Consider the following 14,155-nt stretch of genomic DNA (forward strand, 5'->3'; position numbering starts at 1 on the left):
GACTCATTTGAGCGTCTTTGACTGCTCTGCTACAGTACTATTTTGGAAGATGCTGACTCCATCTCAATGCGAAGGAGGCTTTTAATTTCTGTTTTTATAAAGCCATGGAAGTGAATCTGATCATGCAACTACAAGTGATGGTGCTGTGCAGTTTTAAAAGGTTTAGGGTTGCAATCACCAGTCGAAACCTTCCTCTACTCGTATAAAACAATAGGCAAGTTACAGCCTAAATCACACAACCATAAGAGATCAGCTGAACTGTTTGTGTTATGTCTGGAGAACGTCACTTTGTTTAGGACAGAGGACTCAGAATGAAACATTTGTCCATAAGAGACACCTATGAATAAACAAATGAGTGAATATGTTTAAACATCTGTTCATGCTTGACCATCGGAGTAATGCACACAGGAAGTGAGACCCCCTCCTTCTCTGCGGAGGCAGGAATGCTATAATTGAAACCACGTGTGCTGTAGAAACAAGCTCTCGCTCTCTCCCTTTGTGTGTGTGTGTGTGTGTGTGTGTGAGTGTAATTCATCCCACTATTTCCCAACCTGATCGTTCCCCCTGCTTATGTAAGAGTCTCGTCCACAGGTCCTCAGAGTCTGATCTGAAATCAGTCCTTTATATTTTGGATTGGTACGGATTATTACAAAGTATATTAGTGCAGTTTAATTGGCTAAATCATGTTTGGGCGTTTGGACATATGGACATAGGTTAGAGGCGGGCAGCTGTTGCTCACACCATTCTCCACAAACCTTTCACCTTATAAATGTGTTGCCTGTGCAATGCTGTCCTTGCTCTATAAAGACCTACTAACCACAATGCTTTGCACCAATGAAACATTGAGAGATATGAAAGAAAACACTGTGCTTTACAGCAAATAAATGTCTTCTGGGTGTCGACTTGTACTCATAAACATCTGAAAATACTTAATGGCAGTATTTTCCCACACTGGTATGAATGGGGTGGACACAATAATTGAAACTCCTCTCAGTATAACCCTTTAAATGCATCCACCTAAAATACCCTGTTGGACTGTTGCATCAAACTGAATTAGTATTAGCAAGGTGCACCTACTAAGCTGGCAACTGAGTGCATAAATTTATATGTAATAAACTGACACCACAATCTTGGGCGGATTATGACACAATGGGTCTGTGGGCGTGGACGCATATAAATCCCTGCCCCTGACGTCCCAGATAAACTGAAACACTAATTTAAAATCATGATGGTTTATTTCTTGTGACATCTTCATATTTTTTAGGACTTTTGTGTCTCTGAAATCGACGTAAATGACTAAGCGCTTTGACAGAGGCTCTGGTTTTGGGGCCCCCTGCGCCCTTTGGCTCCTGGGCTTGCACCTAGCAGACCCGTTTGGTAATACACCTATGACGACAAAGTGCCATGCGGTTTGTGATTTTTGTTTGTTTGTTTTTTTTAACTGCATGCTCTTTCTTTTTCTTTTTGTGTCTTTTTTGTTTTGTTTTTTTCTTTGTTTTTTTGCTGTTTTTTGTTTGTTTGTTTTTTGCTGTTTTTTTTACTGTATGCTCCTTTTTCTTTTTGTGTCTTTTTTTGTTTTGTTTTTTGTTTGTTTTTTGCTGTTTTTTGTTTGTTTGTTTTTGTTTTTTTCAACTGCATGCTCTCTCTTTTTGTTTTTGTGTCTTTTTTGTGTCTTTTTTGTTAGTTTTTTGCTGTTTTTTGGTTTTTTTTTAACTGTGTGCTCTTTCTTGTTCTTTTTGTGTCTTTTTTGTTTTGTTTTTTTTGTTGTTTTTTGTTTGTTTTTGTTTTTTTAACTGTAGACTATCTTTTTCCTTTTGTGTCTTTTTTGTTTTTTGTTTGTTTTTTTGCTGTTTTTTGTTTGTTTGTTTTTGTTTTTTTCAACTGCATACTCTTTCTTTTTATTTTTGTATCGTTTTTGTTTTGTTTTTTGTTTGTTTTTTGCTGTTTTTTGTTTGTTTGTTTGTTTGTTTGTTTGTTTTTGGTTTTTTGAACTGTATGCTCTTTCTTGTTATTTTTGTCTTTTTTGTTTTGTTTTTTGTTTGTTTTTTGCTGTTTTTTGTTTGTTTGTTTTTGTTTTTTTCAACTGCATGCTCTTTCTTTTTATTTTTGTATCGTTTTTGTTTTGTTTTTTGTTTGTTTTTTGCTGTTTTTTGTTTGTTTGTTTATTTGTTTTGGTTTTTTGAACTGTATGCTCTTTCTTGTTCTTTTTGTGTCTTTTTTGTTTTGTTTGTTTTTTTGCTGTTTTTTGTTTGTTTTTGTTTTTTTAACTGTATGCTCTTTCTTTTTATTTTTTTCTTTTTTGTTTTGTTTTTTGTTTGTTTGTTTTTTTTGCTGTTTTTTGTTTGTTTTTTGAACTGTATGCTCTTTCTTGTTCTTTTTGTTTGTTTTTTGTTTTGTTTTTTTTTTGTTGTTTTTTGTTTGTTTTTGTTTTTTAACTGTAGACTATCTTTTTATTTTTGTGTCTTTTTTTGTTTTGTGCTGTTTTTTTTTGTTAGTTTTTTGTGCTTTGTTGAATTTTAGGTGACCATGTGTAACATCTTGGCCAAGGGACTACAGATGAAAAATAGCCTTTGGGCTTTTTCTGGCATTTTTGTACAATGTGTATTTATTATATTTATTGATTTGCACTGACCCCTCTTAAATAAACTGAAATACACTAAAAATAAATCAATAAATAAAACTTGTTCCAGCACCAATAGTGGCCTAGTACTATACTTGACCCCTAAAATAAATTTAAAAAATCTTCCAGTGCTATTCCAGTACATGTTAAATTAAATTACCATAAATATTTTAGGGACAAATATCACATCATAATTAAACCATGTCGCCTAATCAATAAAACATTATAGGTGTATTTTGTTGGGTGTAATCTCACTGTTGCCTGGAGTCACGTGAGCAGTGATCGGCGGTGAATGCTGACGCGCAGCACGGGCTGTGGAGCGGAGCTAGGATTAACCACCACGGTCAATGCGCACAGAGTACCACATGTACTTCCTGTTTTGGCTCCAAAATAAAACCAATAAACAGCCACATAACCCGGGTGTGAGTCTTTTATTTTGAAGACACAATTTCCTACCCTCCCATGTCGCTGTCAGGCTGTGTTGCTCAACTTGACGCAGCCGTGTCAACTACTCTCCCGATACTAGTGGAGTGAAGGCGTATTTGGAGGGATAACGATAACGCGCTCGGCCACTGTGGGCGAAAAGACACCGCTGCTGCAGACACACACACACACTCACACACACATCGGGAACCGGGGAGACTGCCGTGCGACTGTGAGGCGTAAATGGCCACAACATTTCCCAAAAGAAAGACGCTGCCCGTGAGACAACCTGTGTGTGACCAAATGCGTCCTGGAAATTAGGACGCGTATTTTGCTGTGTGCATTAGAGCCCCCTTTTCGCACAACGGAAGTTTCTGTGACCGATTTTTGGGGGGGGATCTTTGATTTATAGGCTGCAAACATGGACGAGGACAACCAAGGTATGATTCATTCAGTGCAATTCAGACCAATGATTTGTTGCTATTTTCAGTACCAACAGTCAGGAGACATGTGCATCTGCAGCCTGCTCATAATAATAATAATAATGATAATAATAATAATGATATGGATCCTGACTTTGGCCTATGAGTGATGTTAGACTTGACATGGAGTTAGTTTTATCCTGGGCACATGCAGCAACATTGATCTCATCTGTCCACAGTCAAACCCAGTCATCTTTCCCACACCAGCATTTTCTGCTAGAGACTCCTAAATGAGCAAAACCTCCTTCACTCATGTTGACTCGCAGTGTTTCAAGAGTCCTACCTACTTGATGTGAGAAGGTACAAAGGTTGACCTACATTCAGGGTGATGGTTAAGACTCAGCAAGGTTATTATCAGGCTTGAATGGATCAGCATGATGACTGTCAGTGCATCAGACTTGTAGTATAAGTGCTGTGGCCGGAGCCTTGTGTTTATCTAAGCCTTTGTCAGCTGCAGGCTGGTGTCACTCTGGCCCAACAGGTCTTCTCACTGTCACCCAAGCATAGCCATGAGACACGGATTCATTTATTGACTCATGAGTGGAAGTGTTGGCACAGATGCGTCACTGCAACAGGAGCCTGCAGACTACATCCACTGCTCGTAGTTTAGCACAGGGGCAGGTTGAGAAACTTTTGAGGTGAAATGTGTGGAGAGTGGGAACATGTGTAAAGCCCTGGTTCTTGGCAATAGTAACTACTACATTATTATAGGTGCATTGTTTATTACTTGTTAAAAAAAAAGAAAAAAAGAATGCAGAATAGGCAGCTATACATGTACTATTATGAACTTTTATCAATAGATAGGAAGCAGCCTAAAGCCATGGGCAGATCACGAGAGAGCAAGCCCCTGGACGCAGACATGTAAAAGATCTCATTCTCTGTGGTGTAATCTCTCTTTTTGGCCATATTGCGTCTCCTCGTGGTCATTTCGTGTCTGTTTCTGGTCATTCTGTGTGTCTTGGTGGTTATTTTGCATCTCTTTGTGGTGGTTTTGTGTCTGTGGTGGTTTTGTTTGTCTTGGTCATCATTTTGCAACTCTTTGTGGTCATTTTGTGTCTCGTTGTGGGTTTTTTGTGTCCCTTTGTGGTTGTTTTGTGTCTCTTGGTGGTTATCTTGCATCTCTTTGTGGTCATTTTGTGTCCCTTTGTGGTCATTTTGTGTCTCGTGGTCGTTTTGTGTCCCTTTGTGGTTGTTTTGTGTGTCTTGGTGGTTATCTTGCATCTATTTGTGGTCATTTTGTGTCCCTGTGTGGTTGTTTTGTGTGTCTTGGGAGTTATCTTGCATCTCTTTGTGGTCATTTTGTGTCTCTCTGTGGTCATTTTGGGGCCCTTTGTGGTCGTTCTGTGTCCCTTTGTGGTTGTTTTGTGTGTCTTGGGGGTTATCTTGCATCTCTTTGTGGTCATTTTGTGGTCCTTTGTGGTCATTTTGTGTCTCTCTGTGGTCATTTTGGGGCCCTTTGTGGTCATTTTGTGTCCCTTTGTGGTTGTTTTGTGTGTCTTGGGGGTTATCTTGCATCTCTTTGTGGTCATTTTGTGGTCCTTTGTGGTCCTTTGTGGTCATTTTGTGTCTCTCTGTGGTCATTTTGGGGCCCTTTGTGGTCATTTTGTGTCCCTTTATGGTTGTTTTGTGTGTCTAGTTTGTCATTTTGCATCTCTTTGTGCTTGTTTTGCATCCCTTTGTAGTCATTTTGTGTCTCCTTGTGGTTATTTTGCATCTCTCTCTGGTCGTTTTGCTTCTCGTTGCGGTTATTGTGCATCTCTGTGTGGTGATTTTGTGTGTCTTGGTAGTCATTTTGCATCTCCAAGTAGTTATTTTGCATCTCCTTGTGGTTATTTTGCATCTGTGGTGGTTTTGTTTATCTTGGTTATCACTTTGCAGCTCTTTGTGGTTGTTCTGTCTGTCTCGGCAGTCACTTTGCATCTTCTTGGGGTTATTTTGCATCTCATAGTGGTTGTTTTGCATCTGTGGTGGTTTCTTTTATCTTGGTTATCATTTCGCAACTCATTGTGGTTGTTTTCCATCTCTTTGTGGTGCTTTTGCATCTCTTTGTGGTCGTTTTGTTTCTCTTTGTGGTTGTTTTCAGTCTCTGTGGTTGATTTTGTGTGTCTTTGTGGTCTCTTGCATCTCTTTGTGACCATTTTCTGTCTCTTGGGGTTGTTTGATTGACCTTACAATAGAAATTGTAACTGTAAATGTCACCTCATCCAGAGGTTTTGGTGCAGCGGCCTGTGGTCCTGTAGCCGGTGGGCCTGCTCAGTAATTTAGCCATGATACTAACAAACCAGCTACTTTTCACCTTATGACTCTGGTTGGAAGGGAATGAAGGGGGATTCAGATTCTGGTCCCACCCCTGGTTCGGCAACTCTACTAAGCCTGTAATCATAAACTGAATCCTGCAGGTGAGAAACCATCACTCATGTTGTCTCACCTCAGTAAGTCAGTGGTATTCAGTCCCACATGCTCTCCGCTTGCAGAGCTGCAGGATGTGACTATCTGCTGGAGTATTGCAATGCATGGCATGCTGGCATAAAGCTGTCATTGTGCTGTTTGCGGCCAGCCTGGCCTCCAGCGGTGGCACACGTCAGCACAGCCCCACAGACAGACATATGGTGCTGTGATGCCGACCAGGGATAGCTGACAACAGCCGGGAGTGTATAAACACACACACATTCACACTTGCATATATTCATGGCTGCACACTGACACACTGACACTCACACAAATTAAATTTTGTCCTTATGGCACTGTTTGCAGTGAAGATAGATGGATGAATCCTGACAGAGAATGATAAGTGTGTGTGTGTGTGTGTGTGTGTGTGTGTGTGTGTGTGTGTGAGCAGGTATGAGTGTGTGATTTATGCCACAGTCTGCCCTCCCATCTGGAATGAATAGTGTCCTGGATGCTGCAGGGAAGAGAGTCTGCAGTGCTCCTGTTTTTTGTTTTGTGTTGAAATGTGTGGAACGTTATCCACAAATTGCGATAGAACAGTTTAACACCCACACGAGCCCACAGCAGAGTTGGGTGCTCAGGGCTTCACAGATGATGAGCGATTGTGTTGGTTAGGATTACAGGCATGTGGCAAGTTGGTCGACAAAGTTCAATATCTGATAGTCATTCCCCACAAAGGGACGCGCACATTTTTTTCCGCGACACAAGTCGAGTGAGAGGGAGCGAGGTGGACAGAGTGAGATACCGAGGTGTCAGATGGAGAACAGACAGCGAGAAAGGCGCGAGGATGGAAAGAACGTGTGACCGCAAAGAGAGAGAGAGAGACATAGTCGTAGTAGCAGTGATGGTGAGATGTCTGAGGGGGAATGAGAGAGCGAGACAGGAGGAGATGTGTGTGGAGGGGATAAATGGGGAGGGAAGGGGAGGGGGGGATGAAGTGCCAGAGCAAAGTTGGAAAACGGCCAGAGAAGTATGGAGCACCGCCAGTGAGAGACAGCGAGGGAGAGTGGTGGTGGACTAGATATTCTTTCTGAATCAATCCTCCTGTGTGTTAGAGGAGTTTCTCTCAATGAAAGTCCGTCTTTTCTGTCATAATTAACTCAACCGAACATTGAGCAGAGTCCAGCCATCCATGACTATCATCAACCCAGGTCGTACTTTTGATGAGGAGTCAGCCTTTCATTTCTTTTCCATTTTCTTCTCTGTGTTTTTTTTTATCCTTGAAATGTTCTCTGTGTTGGAAAAAGGAGACCTAGTACAATTTTCATGCACATGATTTTTTTTTCATGCAAGTGGCATGGCTATATGGATGGCAGTGTTGATTGTTGGTTAGTTGGTCTACCACTTTATTCCAGACTGAACAATGATTTTTAGTGAGCCCAAGAACTTTTCTAGAGTGCCACCACAAGGTTGATGTTCTTGGTATTGATTGAAATTTCCCAAAAACTACTGGATGGATTGCCATGAAATCAGGAGTAATCGTGATAACTAGTGTCATCATCACATCAAAATTTTTCCATGACACTGGTTTATGTCTAGGGTTGCCGCGATATACCGGCTTTAAGGTATACTGTGATATAACAGTTGAGGGTTATCATACCGTGTACATTTGCTTATCTACGAAATTGGGGGAAAAAGGCAACTGAATGGAGAAACTCCCCTTTACTTTAGTTATTTTCAGACTTTTTTACGCATACTTCTATTAACAGAATGATCTCAAGTTTCAACTATAATAATAAAACGTTTGTTCAACCAAAAATAACCCTTAGATTTTTATTCATTTAAGGGTTATTCTGACTGATAATAATTTCTGTGATACCATGATATCGTGAAACCGCAATATTTTCTGAGACGGTTATCGTACCGTGAAAATCTCATACCATTGCAAGCCTTTTTACGATGTCCAAAACTAATGATATTCCCATCAGCCTTAGCTGTAGGCAGCTTTCTCTTTATTGTTAATTAGCAAGTGCTAGGATGCTAACACGTTTAAAAGAGATGGTGAACATAGTATTACACATGCTAAACATTAGCACTGCTGCGCCTCAACACAGCCCGTGGACATATAAAGAGAGCTGGATACAGCGTTGGAGGTGGGGCCCTGTTAACTCCAATTAAAATAGCTTAGTGTTGCATGAAGCCAAAAAAGGTTCAGTTTGCAGATATGAATTTACCTGGATCGTCCACATCAGTGGGCTCATAAATGGTGCACTAGAGATTTTAGTTGGAATAAGATGATTTGACTGTGTAGCTCTTCATTTTTTAAATATTATTGGATATAATAAATAATTTTTTTCACAATGGAAGTCTGTGGGGAAAGTCTTTTTGGGCCTGAGGACATCACATGACGGACTTGAAGTTGTAGTTACACAGTTTGGCCACCATTAGCTTCCGACGCACTTCCTGGGGGCCTGGCACGGCCTCACAGAGCTGCGAGCATGGCTGTAGAGCAGGGAATCTCAACTTGTTTTGCTCGGGGGCCATTTTTGCAAAATGACAAAGAGCCAGGGGCCAGTTAATAAACTGTATATGAATAAAAAATATTTATCAGTACATATATATAAAGGACTTGCTTGTTTCAACCTTTCAATGTTTTCTGCCTTCTCTCATCTTAGCCAAGAGGCAAATCCAGTCCCAGCCCCACACAAGTCAGGTGTACGCAGGGGCATCTCTAGAACTTGAGAATATTCAGGGCACCGAGGCATCCTCCCTTGGCACTTTTTTTTGTAAACGAGCTCTATGTAATGCACTCTGGCAACTTATTTACTTTTGATGTACTAAAAAGATCCCAGTGTGTATCAGTTTATTTTCATTTTGAATTAGCAAATGGTCAGCGGGTCACCCAGCACCCTATCTGGCCCCCTGGCTGTCAGTTGAGCATCACTGCTGCATCACTGTGTCTTTTCTTTCTCTTGTTCGATTCTTTATCTATTGTTGTGTTTTTCTCATATCAGTTACTTTTCTGCGACCACAGTCGGCCGAACTGCACCAGGCTTAGAGAAGACGGGTTCATAGTAATCCATCTGACACGCATGACAGTCAACAATACAATGCCTCCTGCCACAACAGTAGCTCAGTGGACAATGGGCCAACAAGAGCCCACAAAGCTTTGCTACAGTGAAGCCAGTCTGACTGAGCAGCCTGAGCGAAGCTTACTGTAACACATTCTGGTTCTGCATGACTGACTCTGACAGTCCGACAAATGCACACCTACAGTATCTCTGCTTCCTCTTCTACAGTGTAATCTTTGTTAGTTGGTGAGCTGTGTGCACATCGTCAATAGAGACGTCATGAGTGATGTCCATATGGTATGAATCAGAGCATTTATGCTAGACACTGGCTTCACAGCACGCCTTGCGACGGCTTGCGAGTTTGGCTACATGCCGCTCTATTTACACACTGTGAAAACCAGCCATTTAAACTTGGCAGTTCAGCGTGTGAGTGTGTGTGTCAGTGTGTGGTCTGCGGGGTTATGGTACACTGCAGCCCAACTTGGGCGAGGCGAGACGCACACGACAAGCTGGGCTTTCAGATGTGTGTGCCATTCATCTGCCGGCTGCAGGACAGCGCCAGCAGCTTCCTGCTACGTTAAGGATTTGTGTTTTTGTCTTTGGAGTAGATTTGCAGCTGCTGTCTTTTCCCCGCAGCCCACACACTGTCAGGTGGCTGAGAGAGGAGCGTCCTGAAGTCTTGATGGAGTGTAGGAACAAATCATGCTTTGATAGTACGCACCTCCTCAGACTGAATATCTTCTCTGTCCCATATTTTAACTCTTAAGAGGGGTCGCCTGGTTCATCTGTACTGCAGATATCTACAGATAATTGTGGTGGTGGATGTTTACTTCAAGCATGAGTAGGCTCAGGCAGGCAGTAAGGATCTGTATGCAGCCTGTGTGACGGTGAAGGACCTGAGGGCCCTGCAGGATGTTAGGGAGCACCAGAGGGACGTTGCAGTAGAGGCCCTGTTCTTTACAAGTTACCTCGACACAAAAAGTTAGTTACTTACAGTGGAAGGTCATGTGCAGTCTGCTGTTATAGCTTTTTATTAAATGTATGATTAGTGTTAAAGCTTGTTTGCAGTGTTTAAAATGTTCTTGTCTAATTCAGGGAGTTAAATAACCCTTAAATGAATAAAAATCTAAGCTTTGGAGTTAAATCTGGGGCCAAATGACAGGTGTCTTTTGATAGATGGCGAAACATTTGGCTACTAAAGGATATTTGGCCTACCTCCTGCAACCTGTGGCATGAGAGTGCTCCATTTCCCAGACCTGAGTGGAAAATGTTTCACACTCTTATAGCCACAGGATTGACCTCAGAGATGTCAGCCTAACCTGCCTAATTAATGGAGTTTTTAATGGACCATTTCCCACATTATATTTCCTGATTTAAGGAATACTTCAACATTTTGAGTCAATGTTTGGGTTAACAGGGTTACATTCTATCACTCAACTTCCTGTAAAACCATAACTCGTCATTTTTACACTTTGTTTTTTGTATGTATTAAACAAATAAGACATAATATGTGCTAGCAGGTGGATTTTGTCATCTTCAGACAGAGACAGACAAGCTGTTTCCCTCTGTTTCCAGTCTTTGTTCTGTGCTAAGCTAACTGGCTACTGTTGGTAGCTTCATATTAAGCGTACAGACATGTGAGGGGTATTGATCTTGTCGTCTAGCTTTTGGCAGGACAACAAGTATTTCCCATAATGTCAGACTATTCCTTTAATATGAAACTTTCATGGTGGGGATGGGGGGGGGGGGGGGGGGGGCTTACTTGTATTGGCTCTGCTATGCCTAATTTATGCTTCTATGGAAAAGCTTGCACAGAACTCTTTTAGGGGCTCGCAGAGAGTCGCTGTGCACGCACCAGTTGCAACAGACACCGCAGAAGTTTGATTGGACATCATAGCCAAGAGGTGGGATTTCCAAACAGCTCTGATCCCAACACACATGGATGAAATGACATGCTACACACAACACGCTGCAGTACTATGTCGGCCTGGCATGCAGAAGAGGTGCCCGCACCATCCCGCACAGAACACATAGGCACACAGCTGCAGGATTATAAATTAGGCGTTAGTTTTGCAAGTGAAAATAAGGGTTTGGAGAAATGGACCATCGCCATCCTAACAACTGGTAGTTTACACAGGTGTCTTGCTAAAACAGTGGCTCTTATATTTGTTTTTTGGAGGTAGACTTAAAGTTAGCAAAATAAAATTGCCCAAAAGAAAACAGCCAGCGATGCATCTAGCCAATCGCAGATAGCAGAAGCATTAGTCCAGACCTTAGTGAGAATTCTTTTTGTCTGTTTGTGTTTTTTTTTTTTTTTGGAAATGTGTTTGTGTATATGACTCACCTCTGTTAAAGAGTGTGTGTGTTTTTTTTGTTTTGTTTTGACTACAGTGCACTCTCACTGCTCTCACACACTGTCATGCGCTACCAGTCCTGCTCAGCACGGCTCAGTAACTGCTTTGAGAAGCTGATGTGGAGATAAAAGACTTCTGGCTTCTGTATGTGGCTCGACGTTACTGTATAGACTGAAGTCTGTGTGTGTGTGTTTCACCTTCGACAAAAAGGTCAGCGAACACAGAGGGCCCTTGTTGAGTCTGGCCTGGCTGAATATCAGATAGCACATTACATTTACCCATGACACCCCCGTAGAGGTTTAAGTTGGACTCAACAGACATTAGGTCAGACTGACCCATATGGAAGTAAACTTCCAGGATTTGGACGTGATCCACTTGCATGAATAAAAGCTAATATAAAAGTGAACATGAGGCGTGTGTGCAAATCCTCTTGGACCTCCACTCTGTTTTCTCTGCCTTCAAAAAAGGGTTTGAAGTACTTTTGTAAGTGGCTATGACACTGATGGCAAGACTTAATTTTTGTCTGGAGCAGAGGAGGAAAAGCACACATTCGGGGTTTTGTAAAGAAAGTATCCAGTTTCCTCTTCATCTAACAGACAGTGCTGCGTGGTGAAGGTCTGCTGCTCCACGCAGTCACAGACTGGGATCTGTCTTTGTCGCATTAAGACCATCAAGGGGCTCGTGGAGGGAAGATGTGAGGCAAATCGAGCCATTTTTCTCCTCTTTGGAAAGAAAAATCAGAGCGTGCTAAAAGGTCCCGGGAGTCTGAAGTCATGTGCTGAAGTGAATTTCAGGCAGAGAACGTCCTGCTCCACTTGGGCCTTTGTGGGAGTTCATGGCTTCCAGTAAAGTGTGTGTGTGTGTGTGTGTGTGTGTGTGTGTCAGGTCTGTCGGAAAAGGAAGAGAAGGTCGAGCAGAGTGGGCAGGAAACGGGAAGGTTGGAACAATTATGTAAGATTGTTTGACCTGCTGAAGATGCAGGAAAAAGGTGTATCCCACTCTGACTGCCAGTACATCCAGTGCCTCGCACTCTGGAAACACCACACACTCCCCAAAACATGCTGGAATACAATATCATTACACAACTGTGATTTTTAACAGATACACAGATTAAAGTTTCTTCCAGCAGATTTTCTCTTTTCTTGTCTTACATTATGGTAAATTGAATACCGTTGGGTTTTAGCCTGTTGGAGTATTCTAATTCAGGTCTGGTTCTTTCTCCAGTGCACCTGTGTATTCAGCTCTGTAGTCTACTCAAATGCTGGGTCATACTTTCCGCACTGAATGTCCTCAGACAGCTGCAGTCACACGCACTTGCACCTGGTTCTATTCATAGGGTCCGCGCCAGCCCCAAACAGTCAACAAGAGAGCTTACCGTCCTCCTGCTGCCAATATCGGGTCAAAGCGAAACTGGAGTGAACTTCTGTTGAATATCCGACTTAAAACTAATGCTTGATCTATGCTTGACACATCTGCCATGGTCTCGAGTGTCTGCATGGCCCTTCGTGGAGGTCCCACGTGGCAGGTTTTCGCCTGTCCATACACATTTTCTAACTATGCGTGCAGGAATGGGCGGAGAACCGTGCTCTTTTCGATACACTGCCCCCCACAGTTTAGGAAAGTATTGGAGTATAAATGATCCAAGTGTTTCCCCGTCACAGTTCATCGCTGTGCAACCATCCTGGCGAAAAGCATACCCGAGCCTTAACGTCATTGTGGTGTGACAGCTGCGGCTGGCTTGATGGCAGCGTTTTGGACTGGACTACATTTTGGAGCAAGAGAATGAAGCATGTGCTGTCAGTGCGCTTGCTCTGTGAACAGTCCACCTGGCCACAAAAATTGCGGACATGGGTGGATGATGACATTTACGTCACACGAACCACAACGGACCCTTGCTGACATGTTGGTGCGGAAACTAAATGGCCTTTACTCTTGAATATCTCTGCTCTGTCCTGCTCCAGTGTGTGTGTGTGTGTGTGTCTGTGTGTGCGTTAAGCATCTGGCCAGCCTCCAGCCTCTTACAGCCCTCTTGTCTCCCCCCTGGGGCTTGTGGCACTGCCACTCCAATGCCAGGCGTGCTTTTAAGAAGGGATTTGTAACACTCTGTGAGTTACTCAGAGGGTCAATGTGTCAGTAAACTACTACAGCACATCCTCAGTCTTTGCCAATTTTCTTTTTCTTCTTTTTCTTCTTTTTGCAAAATGGGCATGTTTTCACCCGCCTCCCCCACTCCCCTTTTTTGCTCTAAGATGCTGCTGCATCATGCAAAATTCATTCTTCTTTCATAGGGAGAGAGGATGAGCTGTGACTGCGCCGCCGGTGCTGTAAAGACGGCAGAGGTTGTTGCAGCCGTAGTCTTTCCTTTCCCCATCATCGGCTCTGTGCTATTCAGAGTGGCAGCGGTGCTCCGTTTGTCACCGAGAAAGGCTACAAAGAGCACAGCAGGATGACCACGTGACACAGGGGCTCTTGAGCAACCTGTCAGTGTGTATATACACGTGTGTGTGCGTGTGAGTGTGTCGGTTTGTATATGTTTAGGTGAGAGAGATGGAGATGGAGACGTGCAGCGGTGGCACAGATTCAAAGAGAGACTGATAGGGAAGGGGATGCTGCATTCGGATCCTCAAAGTAGGTTAGTGGTGCAAGGCTCAGCCCAGCTGTGTATACCTCATGCTTCTCTACTTCCACTATATCACTTGTGGAGGCATCTGTGCGTATGTGTGTATATAAATGTACATGCGTTGCTGTGAGTGTGCACATCTCTTTATATGGTGTGCACACAGAGGATTAGTGTGGGCTGCGAGCCCTCTCCATGCG

At 42.7% G+C, this 14,155-nt stretch overlaps 1 protein-coding gene across 1 annotated transcript in view; it reads left to right on the forward strand.

The window, feature by feature from the left end:
* The first annotated feature begins 3,317 nt into the window (after positions 1-3,317).
* cyth3b (cytohesin 3b) overlaps positions 3,318-14,155 on the forward strand; it is a 56,155-nt gene continuing 45,317 nt past the window's right edge. Inside the window, exon 1 of the mRNA XM_033645403.2 lies at positions 3,318-3,483. Within this exon, the coding sequence (XP_033501294.1) occupies positions 3,465-3,483 (19 nt within the window). The 5' untranslated portion in view covers positions 3,318-3,464. The remainder of the gene's footprint in view (positions 3,484-14,155) is intronic.

This window comes from Epinephelus lanceolatus, chromosome 18 (assembly GCF_041903045.1).
Source record: "Epinephelus lanceolatus isolate andai-2023 chromosome 18, ASM4190304v1, whole genome shotgun sequence".
Classification (NCBI taxonomy): domain Eukaryota; kingdom Metazoa; phylum Chordata; class Actinopteri; order Perciformes; family Serranidae; genus Epinephelus; species Epinephelus lanceolatus.